General features: G+C 38.0%; 1 protein-coding gene across 1 annotated transcript; it reads left to right on the forward strand.

Annotated features, from left to right (window-relative positions):
• Positions 1–12,024: 12,024 nt before the first annotated feature.
• KRTAP26-1 (keratin associated protein 26-1) lies at positions 12,025–12,579 on the forward strand. Its single transcript, XM_069588421.1, has one exon. It carries the CDS (start codon positions 12,025–12,027, stop codon positions 12,577–12,579), a length of 555 nt encoding a protein of 184 aa, XP_069444522.1.
• The last annotated feature ends 1,432 nt before the right edge of the window (positions 12,580–14,011 follow it).

The raw sequence follows: 14,011 nt of genomic DNA on the forward strand, positions 1-14,011 counted from the left end.
AAGCATGCCTGTCATTTGCCCCAAAGAGAAACACTATACCTATTTTCCTATGCTGTTCTCTATACAGATGTGCTTGCAAAGTTAATTCAGAAGAGAGGGAACCTGTGACTACTTTAAAGACATGCAGAAATGCAAGAGACCTATGGGGACTTTTTACCCCCCAATATCCAACACTTGTCTAAACTGCACTGCTTCTAATGAATTTTCCTGTGAGAATGCCACTCCATTGGCTACTCTGATTAATCTGACCCATAGAGATTACAACCAAATCTATCCAATATCTTACTCAGTGTTTCAATAAGATTAATATTAAAAGGTCTCCAAGCAGCATTAAATAGGTAGAGACTTTCTTTGACAAAGTCTTGAGTCAGCATAAGCATTAGTCCCAGGATCTGGTAGCTGAAAGGGGTCCCAAAGCTACCAGCACTTCTAAATGTGCAGCTCTTCCCAATTAAGGGGAAATCTCTAGACTGGCCCAAATGAGGGAGTGAGGGTCTCTAACACTTGAAACAACAAAAGTACCCTGAATGGATCCAAAAGGCTCCACCCATAAGGTCACACTATCCTCTCTTTCGGTTTCTTCATTATTTGAAAAATTTTTTGCATGATCACTAAAACCTGAAGTCAGTTCACTCACGCTCAAGCCTAATGTTGAAATGCCAGGTAATGGATGATAATTACAAACGGTACTGCTTTATTTATCATAAAATTAGGTCTTCCGTCATCTCAGTGATGTTTTATATCACTTTCAAGGAACCTACTGATTTTAAGACCTTTATTAAAGTAAAGCACCATTTGCTACATAATCCAGTCCACAAGTATTTTAGATAGGAAAATTTCCTCCACTTTTTTCAGAATGAACCATCATTTCCCTGGAGAAGAACTCCTGGTGATAAATGAAAATGGGATATCTCTCCCTTTCCTACTCCCAACATGAAAAAATATAAACATAAAAATATAAAATGTTACTAATGCTAACTGTTATGAATAGTAACACACGATTACTGTTTACAGTAACCAATTGTCAGGTTTTCAGAGTATTTCATCACAGATTAACTGAATTTATAAAATAAGGCCATCTCTAGAGGTATAGTCAAGGAAAAAGATGAAAGATTTTAAAATATTTTGAGAACAATTCTAGGGGAAAAACAAACTCTTAAGCTTGGAGGAAAAAAAAAAGGCATGAATCTATTTTATCAGAACCTGGGAATAGACTGTTATAATCACCAGGATAAAGACTTGAAGCACTTAAATGTCAGTCTTTCAACTGAGGAAGTGATGATTCTCTATCTTTTATGAAGTGCTTTAATGTTTCAGAGGAAAAAAAAATGTTATAGGGAACTCAGAGTCTTCACTGGTCCCTGAGTGCTATTCTCTCTGGCAGGATAAAGGTTTGCTAGAGTCCAAATCCCAGAAAGCACCTATTGATTTTAGTGAGACTGCTGAGTTGATGACAGTCATAGCATTGCTATTTTGATCTCATGTTCCATTAGAAAAAAAAAAAAAAAACTAGAAAACCTTTGCACTCTAAAATGATATTTTTGCTTGTAAATTCTTTTTCTAGAGTTCTTGTATGTCTAGAGAGTCTGCAGTAAAGAGAAATCAGGAGAGATACTTATCCTATGCAGGGCAATAGCTGAATAAGGGGCTTCTGTGACCTGGAGGTGAACTGTGTACCCCTGCCTTTAAAGTGCATTATATAAGAAAATCCAAGGCAAGCACTATGACAGACCTACACCTATTTTTTTCTAAGAGGTTTAGAGTAAATCTGCTTTCACTGTGAAAAGCTCTCAAAGAACCAAGAGCAACAACTGGTTCTAATTTATAGAACTAATGGCCAAAAGGATTGAAGATATATGTCTACATACAAATATATATCTATATCCTTGATAGATTATCAGAAAATGTCAGAAACCATGACTTAAGACAAATTCTGCCAATCCTTGATAAATTTTCTCAACAGCCATTTTCCATCAGACATATGATCTACATGTAAGTCTTCAATCTGATATAAACTTATAAAGGAAAAGACTCTGAAAGTGTGAATATATGTGTTAATAATATATATAATATATATCAATAAGATGATAAAGAATCTGCCTGCAATGTGGGAGACCAGTGTTCAATCCCTGGGTTGGGAAGATCGCCTGGAGGAGGGCATGACAACCCACTCCAATATTCTTGCCTGGAGAAACCCCATGGACAGAGGATCTTGGTGGGCTGCAGTCCATGGGGTCACAAAGAGTTGAACACAACTGAGCGACTAAGCACACATACACATATGTATGCTTATTGCTGCTGCTGCTGCTAAGTTGCTTCAGTTGTGTCCGACTCTGCGACCCCATAGACAGCAGCCCACTAGGCTCCCCCGTCCCTGGGATTCTCCAGGCAAGAACACTGAAGTGGGTTGCCATTTCCTTCTCCAATGCATGAAAGTGAAAAGTGAAAGTGAAGTCGCTCAGTCGTGTCTGACTCTTAGTGACCCCATGGACTGCAGCCTATCAGGCTCCTCCTTCCATGGGATTTTCCAGGCAAGAGTACTGGAGTGGGTTGCCATTGCCTTCTCTGTGTATGCTTATTATATATTACTTAAATTAACATCTGAACCACCAGGGAGGTCCCATAAGTGAAGAAGAATATATATATTTAATTGAATCACTTTGCTGTACACCAGAAAACAACTCAATATTGTAAATCAACTATACATTAATAAAAATAGAAACATTTGAAGTAAAGTAAGAGATAATAAAATGCATGAACAGAATAGAGAAAAAATTCACTAAAATCTTTTCACCATTTTTTAAATAAATATGTGCAAAAAAGCACATTGGAAAAAAAAGCACATTGGGCATTTTTAGCAATGCAAACACAAATACACCATACTATTTTTAATATAGAGAAGCAAATATAAGGTATAAAATAAATAAAATGTAAAGTATGAAATGATCAATATGATAGGAGATTAATTCTTCAGTGCTCAGCTTCTTTGTAGTCCAACTCTCACATCCATACATGACTACTGGAAAAACCATAGCTTTGACTAGATGGACCTTTGTTGGCAAAGTAATATCTCTGCTTTTTAATATGCTGTCTAGGTTGGTCATAGCTTTCTTCTAAGAAGCAAGCATCTTTTAATTTCATGGCTGAAGTCACCATCTGCAGTGATTTTGGAGCCCCCAAAATAAAGTGTCACTGTGTCCATTGTTTTGCCATCTATTTGGCATGAAGTGATGGAACCAGATGCCATGATCTTAGTTATTTGAAAAGGGAAGTAGATACAAAGAAAAAACAAGTATTCTATGGGATAGAAAGAGAACCGTGAGATTAGAGCATTGCTGAAATAGAAGCAAAACAATGTTTCAAAACAGAGAGCATGGTCAGCAATGTCAAGTGTGCCATGAGTTCAGAACAAGGGCCCAGACTGGATAGTGCAGTTGGATAGAGAAGTAATCATTTATGGTCTTTAAGATAACAGCTTAAAATATTGGTGAACATAGAAATTAGATTTCAAAGAAACAGATGGAAAAAACAAGGGAAAAAATCTTTTAAGACTTGATTTTAAGCAAAGATTTCTTAAATATAGAATCAAAAACACTATCCATTAATTAAAAATTAATAAATTGAACTTCATCAAAATTAAAAATATAAGTTCTTCAAAAAGTCACTATTACAGGAATAAAAAGACAAGCTACAGACTGGTAGGGAATATTTGTAAATTCTACATCTAATAAAGAAATTGTTTTTAAATGATTTGAAGAACACTCCAAACTCAGTAATAAGAAAGCAAATCAGCCAAGAGAAAAATGGACAAACCATAGAGCAATTTCTTCACTAAAGAAAATATATAGATAGAAAATAAGCAACACTTATTCTCAGAATCATCAGTCACTAGCAGATTAAAACCACAATGAAATATTACTATATATACTTTATAGAATAAATAAAATTTTTACAAGTATGCCTATAGCAAATGTTAGAAAAAAAAGCATCTTGAATTCTTACACACTACTAGTGGGAATATAAAATGATGCAGCCACTTGGAAAATAGTTGGACAGTTCAATAAAAATTAAACATTGACTATCATATGATTACCTCATTCCATTTCTAAATATCTACCCAAGTGCATATGTCCATTTAAGAACTCATACCCACATGTTTATAGCATATTTGTGTTTGTAGTTTCCAAAAATTGCATACAACACAATTGCCCATCAATACATGAGTGAATAATCATGTTGTATTATATCCACGTCATGGAAAACTACACAGCAATACAAGGAACAAACTACCTCATGGATGAATCCCAAAATAAGTATACTTAGTAAAATAAAGAAAAAAACAGAATATATGTATACCATTTTATTTCATGTAATAAAATGTTAGAAAGTACAAAGTAATCCAAAGGTAGAAGGAAGATAGATGGCTGCCTGGGGATGGGGTAGGGGTGGAGTGAGGTGGAGAGAAATGGGAGGGAAGAATACATGGAGCACAAGGAGATTTGCGGGGGATGATCTTGATTTTGATGTAAACAAAGGTCAAACTTATCAAACAGCACTTTTTAAATATGACCAGTTTACTTCACATGAATTATATCTCAATAAAGTTGATAAAAAATATTGACAAAGACAATAACTAAAACATTCGAATAGAGACACTGTGAAGATTAAATCAGCTAATACATGTAAAACGCATAGAACCACGTAAGGAATGTAATAGTGAAAGTGAAAGTTGCTCAGGTCTCCGACTCTTTGCAACCCCATGTACTATACAGTCCATGGAATTCTCCAGTACCAGGATACTGGAGTGGGTAGCCTATCCCTTCTCCATTGGATCTTCCTAAATCGGGAATCAAACTGGGGTCTTCTGCATTGAGGGCAGATTCTTTACCAGCTGAGCTACCAGGGAAGCCCCAAGAAGGGCTCAGTGACTAGTAGCTATTAAGGTGAAAGGGACACAGCATAACTTAAGCGTGAATTGTGAAAGGGGAACCTCCACCTATACTCTCTCTTAATATAAGTATGAAAGGGTGTTAATTTTCTAACACCATTGAGGGAAAGTTGTTGTGTATGAATAAAGTAGGAATAAGTATAGCAGATTTTGTGCAAATCATGTATAAACCATAGCTTCCACTTCAAGAACATTATAGCAAAAATTCAGCTGAAAGTAGATTACAGTCTTACGACTTTATCAGTTACCCCAAACTCTATATCTGTTCGTTCATGCATGCTCAGCCATATCCAATTCTTTGTGACCCCATGGACTGTTGCCCCCCAGGCTCCTCTGTCCATGGAATTTTCCAGACAAGAATACAGCAGTGATTTGCCATTTCCTACTCCAGGGAAACTACATCACTTCTTACAATTGATTATAATTTAGTGATTTTTACACAAGGCGCCCAACAGGGGGTGCTAAAGTTAGGACACCTTATTATGTGGTGGATTGCAATGTACTAACTCCAAACAATTAACAGGTTATCTTCCCTATACCATGTTAAGATGAATACTATTCAAGAATATTAGGATGGGAAGGAGAAAAAAAAAACTTGGCAAAAGGGTTTTCTGTCCATCTGAATCTGTCTTCATGTTCTTTTATGTTCCTTGAAAGTTGACTTTCTCTAGTAAAAAAAAGGGGAGACAGTGAGAAAAGGGTAGAAAGGAGATTCTTATTAAGTAAAGGTCACTATTTAATTGATAAAGAAAACCTGGTAATATTTTGTAAATGCTATAATGTCAGCAAATATTTGTTAAGGATCAGCCAAGTTTTTTCACGCCTATTGAGACTAACAATTGCACCTACTTGAATGAGATGTAGTGAGGATTAAATCAGTTAAAACATGTAAATTTTTAATGTAACTGATTAAATCAGTTAATACATGTAAAATCAGGCCTGGTATTTAATAAAAACTCAGTAAATAGTAGCTTGTAAGGGTTCTGCAATACATATGCAGAAAATAAGACAAGTAAAAACAATGTTTTAGAATGCAAAGGAGTCTGTATGTGTATGTGTGTATGTGAATTAGGTGATGAAAATTATACAAATTTAAGACTGAGAGTTTTTGGCTGGTAGGAAAGTGTTTACAAAGACAGGATCTTTTAATTTAATTTGTCTTTTAAATTTAATCTTTTAATTTATCTGAGTTCTAAATGATGGAAAAAATTAAAGAATTATTCCAAAGGAAGAATGAGATGATGTGAAATATGGAGTAATTAGAGACATGAAGAGAAGCAGCAGAATTGATATTGAGAAGTAGGAGAGAGTGAGTCAAGTGTTTGGACAATTCTCTGCAGGCAAAAGAGAGTCACTGACATTTTTGAGTAAGTGAATCATATGAAGAAATTAATTTTAAGGCTGTTAATTTAAAGGTAGAACTCAAACTACAGAGAAGACAGTAGAGAAAGGAGTCAAGATGTCAGTAAGAAATACACGTATTCACCAACAGGGAACAAAACCCACCTTGAGTGATGGCAGCAGTAACAGAAAAAATAAATGGGTAAAACAACAATTTCGGTGGATCAAGAGAGAAAAGCATTACAATAGATTTTCCCTCTTACAATTTCATCACAGCAGTCTCTTTTTTTCAATAGCATGGTTGAAGACATTTATTGTAGAAATTTGATCATACATAAAAGCAGAGGTATAGTGAAGTCCCATATATTGATCACCCAGCTTCAATAATCATTGATGTTCTGAATGCCAATATAGCTTCATCTATCTCCACCCCTCATCACCCTTTCCCTATGGACTAATTTGAGGCACATTCCAGACATCACATTATTTTAATCTCAAATAACAGCAGTCTCATCTTAAAATCAGTTACTAAATGACTCTCCCTATAGAACAAAATCTTAGCTACTTACTCAATGATTGAATTAGATGAAGCAGGTGAATCTAAGTTTTCTTACTACAACTTGCCCCTAAGAATCTCCTGCTGAAAATACTGTCATCGTTTTTTTCTGTCTTTATACCTTTTGCCTCACCCTGAAGTATCTCCGTCTTCCCCCAGATCCCTGACATTTCCTCCCATCCCTCAAAATTGATATAAAAAAACAACTTTAGGTAAGGCCTACAAACAACATTTCCCCTTCTCTGTAAACATTTTAGCTGCTTCTGGTGCTGCTAAGTTGCGTCAGTCGTGTCCAACTCTGTGCGACCCCATAGACGGCAGCCTACCAGGCTCCCCCATCCCTGGGATTCTCCAGGCTTAGAGCACTTAGCAAACATCGACATGGCCTGTGTATCCATCTCATCATATCTACAAGATCGGATGTCTAGGAGCAGAAATCAATGGTATCTTGACATCATTTTCAGTATCTGTCATGTTTCGCACATACAAGATATTCAATAAATATTTGCTGAATGAATGAATGTGATGTTGTCATTCATTGATATAGCTTTATTGTTGCAGTGCTCCGAAGATTCTTTGTGTCTAAGGAAGAGAGAAATTTGGTGTTGCCTTTTCTAGACTAAGAGAGGTAGGGATCTCTAGTTCATTGCAGAGAAAGAAACAAAGTGGGTAAAACTGGAGGAACACACAGAAAATCCAGTCCCTCCCTGGGCTCTTGCAAAAGAAGATTCTGAATCATATTTATGGGAGACTGATAATGAGATACGTGTTGTTATGCTCACATGAGCTCTTATTTTGTGGTGAGAGTGTTACTTTCAAATATCACCACTTTAAGATTTGTTATTCGGGGACAACTTACATTTAGGGCATTCTAATTTTTTAATTCCATGAATATTTCTGCAGTATCATCTACCCACAACAGAAAAAATGAGAGTCTTGTGAAGGTGTGCTAAAGGAATTAAACCCAAGGTGGCACTCTTTGGAATGGGTTAAGAAATCACCTGCCAATGCAAGAGATTCTAGAGAGTGGGTTCAATCCCTGGGTCAGGAAGACTTCCTGGAGTAGGAAGTAGCAAATGTTCAGTTTCTTGCCTGGAAAATCCCATGGACAGAGAAGTCTGGCGGGCTAAAGTCCATGGAGTTGCAAAGAGTCGGACACGACTGAGTGACTGAACACAAACATGCAAGAATTCCAAAGTGAGAAAATTAATTACTCTAGTAGAGTGCTTTGCAGTTTATACTTAACTTTTTCTTACATATCAGCATATCCTAAAGTGAAACTGAAAATAGATATTATTAATATTTCCATTGTTTCAAGAAAGTATACTGATAGCAACTGGGAATCAGAGTGTGCAAATTGCCCAGGGTCACACAGTTAGTGAATGATGGTATCAGTGAATCTCTACACACAGTCATATTGGATAATGGGAAATTAAAAAAAAAAATTTAGGGGTCAAGGACCACAAAACAAATATTAAAATGTTTGACTCTCCTTTGTTCAGATGTTTCTCTTCATGTTATTTACTGTAACTTTCTACGTCTCAAGTTTCCTCACATGAATACATGAGATTTTTAAATGTACTATAAAGAACTGTGAGGATAAATTGACACCACACCTGTGGGTATGCACACTGCAAGGTGTTGCCCAGAATAGACACTAGATGAGTGCTAGTTTCCTGTTATTCCACAAGCCTTCTCTTCATGGAAAAACATTCATGGATGCATACACCATAAACAATGCATACACACACATACACACACACAGACATGTTGATGCAAATGTTGGACTAGTACTTATAAAAAAGAGGAGCTGCTATATAGAGCATTGACCTATAAAACTGATAAGCATTCAGTTAAGCATGGCTGTACCTATTACTAATGCCACTCAGCTGATGCATCCAGGATTTCACGAGCGGACTTTTGTGATGTGTACAAACAACATCAAGTGATTGAAGCTGGCAGGGTGTGTGTTGGATTGGGTGGCGGGGGGCAGGGGTGGACTCAAACACATCCAGTACAAATCATCAAAGGGTAATGTTCTCTATCCTAAAAATTTGTGATTATTTCAAGTTTGCAAAGGACCTCAGAGACTGTACAATTTCTTTTCATATTCCTTTGTGTATTAATCACTCAGTCCTGTCTGACTCTGCGATCCCATGGACTGTAGCCTGCCAGGCTCCTCTGTCCATGGATTTCTGTAGGCAAGAATACTGGCATGGGTAGCCATTCCCTCCTCTAGGGGATCTTTCCAACCTGGGGATTGAACCCGGGTCTCCTGCATTGCAAACAGATTCTTTACCATCTGAGCCATGAGATAAGACCTCATATTTCTATCCCTGGTAGTAAAATAACCCTATATGGGCTCACAGAGAAATCAAACTTATATTTCACAGATTCTACTCCAGGACAGAGGGAGAATTAATAAGCCTATCCATTGAACACAAAAATAGGAGACAATGTTGTGATTTATTCTGACTTTTTAGCTAAAGGGAATTGAAACTTAGATCCAGTAGATAATTAAAATTTCTGTTAAAATAGCCCTTGGAGCCACTAGGTATGCTGGTAAATGAAAAGTTCAGTGGGATGGTTGAGATTCAGCAGAATCCTGCATCTCTTGAAACAATTTTTTACCAGAAAATATATCCCCAAATAACCTTCGAAGTATTTGTACTTAGAAAAATTCTGTATTAATTCTGATGATATTGCCCTTGTACAGCAATTTTAAAACTCCTTTTTGGATACTGATATCAGAATCAGTGTCAAAAGCAAAACAAAATCCATCTATATCTAAATCATTGTGTCTAATTTTTTTAACCAAGTATATTAGTTTTTAGTTGGAATATGACTAACCATGGAATGATAAACTTATAATAACTATGAAAATTGTCATGTTGTCTGACTTTTTAAAAGAGATTTTTGCTTATTTCCGTTTGCTCTCAGTAAGAACCATAATTAAAACTGAGCCCAATTTCCTTCTTTGCATTAAAGAATACACATAAATCAAACTTTCAACTTGCCTCAGTTTACTTATTTATCAAAACGAATCAAATGAGCATGACTTTTTAAAATAAAGATTTTTCAGTGGGGAGTCACTTTTCACCAGGGTGCTAAAATAAAGCAAAGCACAGTTTTTTTCACATTGCTATCTTCTATCTTATACTACTTTTAAACAATCTTTGCACCAAATCATGTAGGATTTTTCATTCATTCATAACCTAGTTGCATTCAAGTGTTTCTTTACTTGGGGCAATTTCCAAAAAGCATAGAATTCCCCCTCAAAGAGATATAATTCACCAACGTTTCAAAGAAGTTTGCTAAAACATTTCAAGACAAGAATTCTAAGAGAGGAACTCTAAGAATGTTTATGTAGTTCAGTTCAGTCGTTCAGTCATGTCTGACTCTTGGAGACCCATGAACCGAAGCATGCCAGGCCTCCTTGTTCATCACTAACTCCCGGAGTCCACCCAAACCCATGTCCATTGAGTCAGTGATGCCATCCAACCATCTCATCCTCTGTCATCCTCTTCTCCTCTTGCCCTCAATCTTTCCCAGCATCAGGGTCTTTTCCAATGAGTCAGCTCTTCACATCAGGTGACCAAAGCATTGGGAGTTTCAGCTTTAGCATCATTCCTTCCAAAGAATACAAAGGACTGATCTCCTTTAGGATGGACTTGTTGGATCTCCTTGCAGTCCAAGGGACTCTCAAGAGTCTTCTGCAACACCACAGTTCAAATGCATCAATTCTTCAGTGCTCAGCTTTCTTCACAGTCCAACTCTCACATCCATACATGACCACTGGAAAAACCATAGCCTTGACTAGACAGATCTTTTTGGCAAAGTAATGTCTTTGCTTTTCAATATGCTATCTAGGTTGGTCATAACTTTCCTTCCAAGGAGAAAGTGTCTTAATTTCATGGCTGTAATCACGATCTGCAGTGATTTTGAAGCCCAGAAAAATAAAGTCTGCCAATGTTTCCACTGTTTCCCCATCTTTTTGCTATGAAGTGATGGGACCAGATGCCATGATCTTCGTTTTCTGAATGTTGAGCTTTAAGACAACTTTTTCACTCTCCTCTTTCACTTTCATCAAGAGGCTCTTTAGTTCCTCTTCACTTTCTGCCATAAGGGTGGTGTCATCTGCGTATCTGAGGTTATTGATATTTCTCCCGGCAATCTTGATTCCAACTTGTGTTTCTTCCAGTCCAGTGTTTCTCATGATGTACTCTGTATATAAGTTAAATAAGCAGGGTGACAATATACAGCCTTGACGTACTCATTTTCCTATTTGGAACCAGTCTGTTGTTCCATGTCCAATTCTAACTGTTGTTTCCTGACCTGCATACAGATTTCTCAAGAGGCAGGTCAGGTGGTCTGGTATTCCCATCTCTCTCAGAATTTTCCACAGTTTATTGTGATCCACAGAGTCAAAGGTTTTGGCATAGTCAATAAAGCAGAAATATATGTTTCTCTGGAACTCTCTTGCTTTTTTGATGATCCAGCAGATGTTAGCAGTTTGTTCTCTGGTTCTTCTGCCTTTTCTAAAGGCAGCTTGAACATCTGGAAGTTCACAGTTCACGCATTGCTAAAGCCTGACTTGGAGAATTTTAAGCATTACTTTGTTAGCGTGTGAGATGAGTGCAATTGTGTGGTAGTTTGAGCATTCTTTGGCATTGCTTTTCTTTGCGATTGGAATGAAAACTGACCTTTTCCAGTCCTGTGGCCACTTCTGGGTTTTCCAAATTTGCTGGCATATTGAGTGCAGCACTTTCACAGCATCATCTTTCAGGATTTGAAATGGCTCCACTGGAATTCCATCAGCTCCTCTAGCTTTGTTCACTTATGGAGTGGCGATTATTATTGGAATTAAGAAAACGACCTTCAAAATATCTGTCTTGGTTGGGTAATTTAAGGAGCACAGATACTATTTAAATCCGGTCATGCTGCTTTATAGATATCCTTAATCAATGGAAAGCCTTGCAAGGAATATCCAGTTTTATGGGAGGTGGAAGCATCACTTCCTGGACTCTAATGAAGAGTTGTTATGCAGCATCACACAACGCGGAAGAGTCTGTGCAGAATCACCGCCTTCTGTCAGGGTATATAAGACAGCACCGCGAAGGCGAAACCTGAGACACTCACTTCTTTGCAACAGACGACAACCTGCTCCTGAAACCTCACCATGTCTTGCCACAACTACTGCTCCGGAAACTACACCTTGGGGTCTCTCAGGAGTCCCTGCCACATTCCCGTCGCCTCCTCCGTCGGCCTCTACACTCCGAGTGTGAGCGTCGGAGATGGTCTCTGCTTGCCCAGCAGCTGTCAGGACCGAACCTGGATCCTGAGCAATGGCCAGGAGACCTGCAGTGAACCTACCAGCTGCCAGCCAGCCAACTGCGAGCCCAGCAGCTGTGAAACTTCCAGCTACCCTTCTTCTGGTTGCTATGTGCCAAGACCCGGCCAAGGAACGAGTTTTCTTCCCACTTCTTCTTACCTCTCTGGATCCTGCCTCTCAGTGTCTTATAGACCGCTGGCCTATGGGTCCAGCAGCTCGCGACCCTTGAGCCTTCTCCCTTGTGGATATCGCCCCTCGGGTTCTTTGCCCTGTGGTCTTCAACCCATCAGCATTGTGTCCAGCGGCCTCAGACCTCTACGCCCTGTCTTCAGTGGATGCCAAACTCTGCCTTATGTGTTCAGTCCTTACCGTCCATCTTACTCTACCTGCGGAGGCCTGTAGCTTCTTTATTCCGGGCAATGATCACGCTGAAGATCCAAGACGACAATTGCAACTCCGCGCTCTTCTGCTCCTTTGCTAGTAGTGGCTGCCTGATCCAATGAAAGCTGTTCCTGTGCTTTTCCTGTGCCTGATCCAATGAAAGCTGTTCCTTTCCCATTTTCATCTGTTTTTCATCTCTCCTTAGCATAAAATTATGGTTTGCAGTGCTCTTCAATGTTGATTGGGTGTGGGAAGAATTTATTTGCTTTGGATTAAAATAAATGCGTTTAAGTCAGAACTAAGAACCTGGTGCTTCAGTTTGTCTTTATTTTAACACATGTGTGACTAAGCTCAACTGCCTACAAGAGAAGTGGCTAGGACTTGGTATACTCAACTATGTGATTTTTACCTCACAGACTAGCTTGATGGTTTACTCCTCAAACTGCTTTCTAGATCTCTCTGATCCTACAACCTTAAAAGACCCAAAAACCTTTGGTGGAAGTTTGAAAAGACAAAATTAGGAATGATCTCCCTGTATCTCTCTTCCAGTGAACATGCCTTGACCAGAACATGCTTTCTAGTCAAAAACTAAAGGTATTTCACTCTTGCTTAAGCCTTTGATGGCTTCTTATGACTGATTCCTATACAACGAAAATACAAACATCATTACATTTGTTTCTTGCTTCTTCTTCTTCTTTTTTTTTTTTTCATTGTCTCTCTCCTTCCCACTTCTTTGGCTTCACTTTCTTTTCTTCTCAATACTGCAAATTTTAAGGTCCGATGATTCTGACATACACATAGCTCCCCAACATGCTGTGTTTTATTTGTTTGTTTTTTGTTTTAAGCCTAAACCCTTTTTACATATGGTATCTACAAGACCAGGATGAACTTCTAATCTATCCACTTTGAAGACTCATGCACATTTTTAAAAACACAGCCTAACTTTATTAAACTGTTGCTTTATTCAGCTAAATTTTTATTATATACCTACTAAATCCCAAGTCATCTGTGTCAGGCACAAGTGAATCAGAGGTGAATAAGACAACTTTGGACTATCTCAGTACTTACCAGAAGTCATATACTATGGGACATACCTGTATTAAAGGTACAGGTTTTTTCTTCATTCAACATAAAATATGTAGAGATATATATTTCAAAAAATAAAATGAGGGACTTCCTTGGAGGTACAGTGGTTAAGACTGTGCTTCCAGTGCAGAGGGCACTGGTTTGATCCCTGATTAGTGATCAAACCACAACTGGCATTACAAGTCACAAACCACAACTGTCAACTACAAATTGGCACTTGCCATGTTGTTGTTCAGTCGCTGAGTTGTGTCTGACTCTTCGCAACTCCATGAACTGCAGCATGCCAGGCTTCCCTGTCCTTCAGTATCTCCTGGAGTTTTGCTCAAACTCATGTCCATTGAGTAGGTGATGCCACTTGCCATCTACC

This window comes from Ovis canadensis, chromosome 1 (genome assembly GCF_042477335.2).
Source record: "Ovis canadensis isolate MfBH-ARS-UI-01 breed Bighorn chromosome 1, ARS-UI_OviCan_v2, whole genome shotgun sequence".
NCBI lineage: Eukaryota > Metazoa > Chordata > Mammalia > Artiodactyla > Bovidae > Ovis > Ovis canadensis.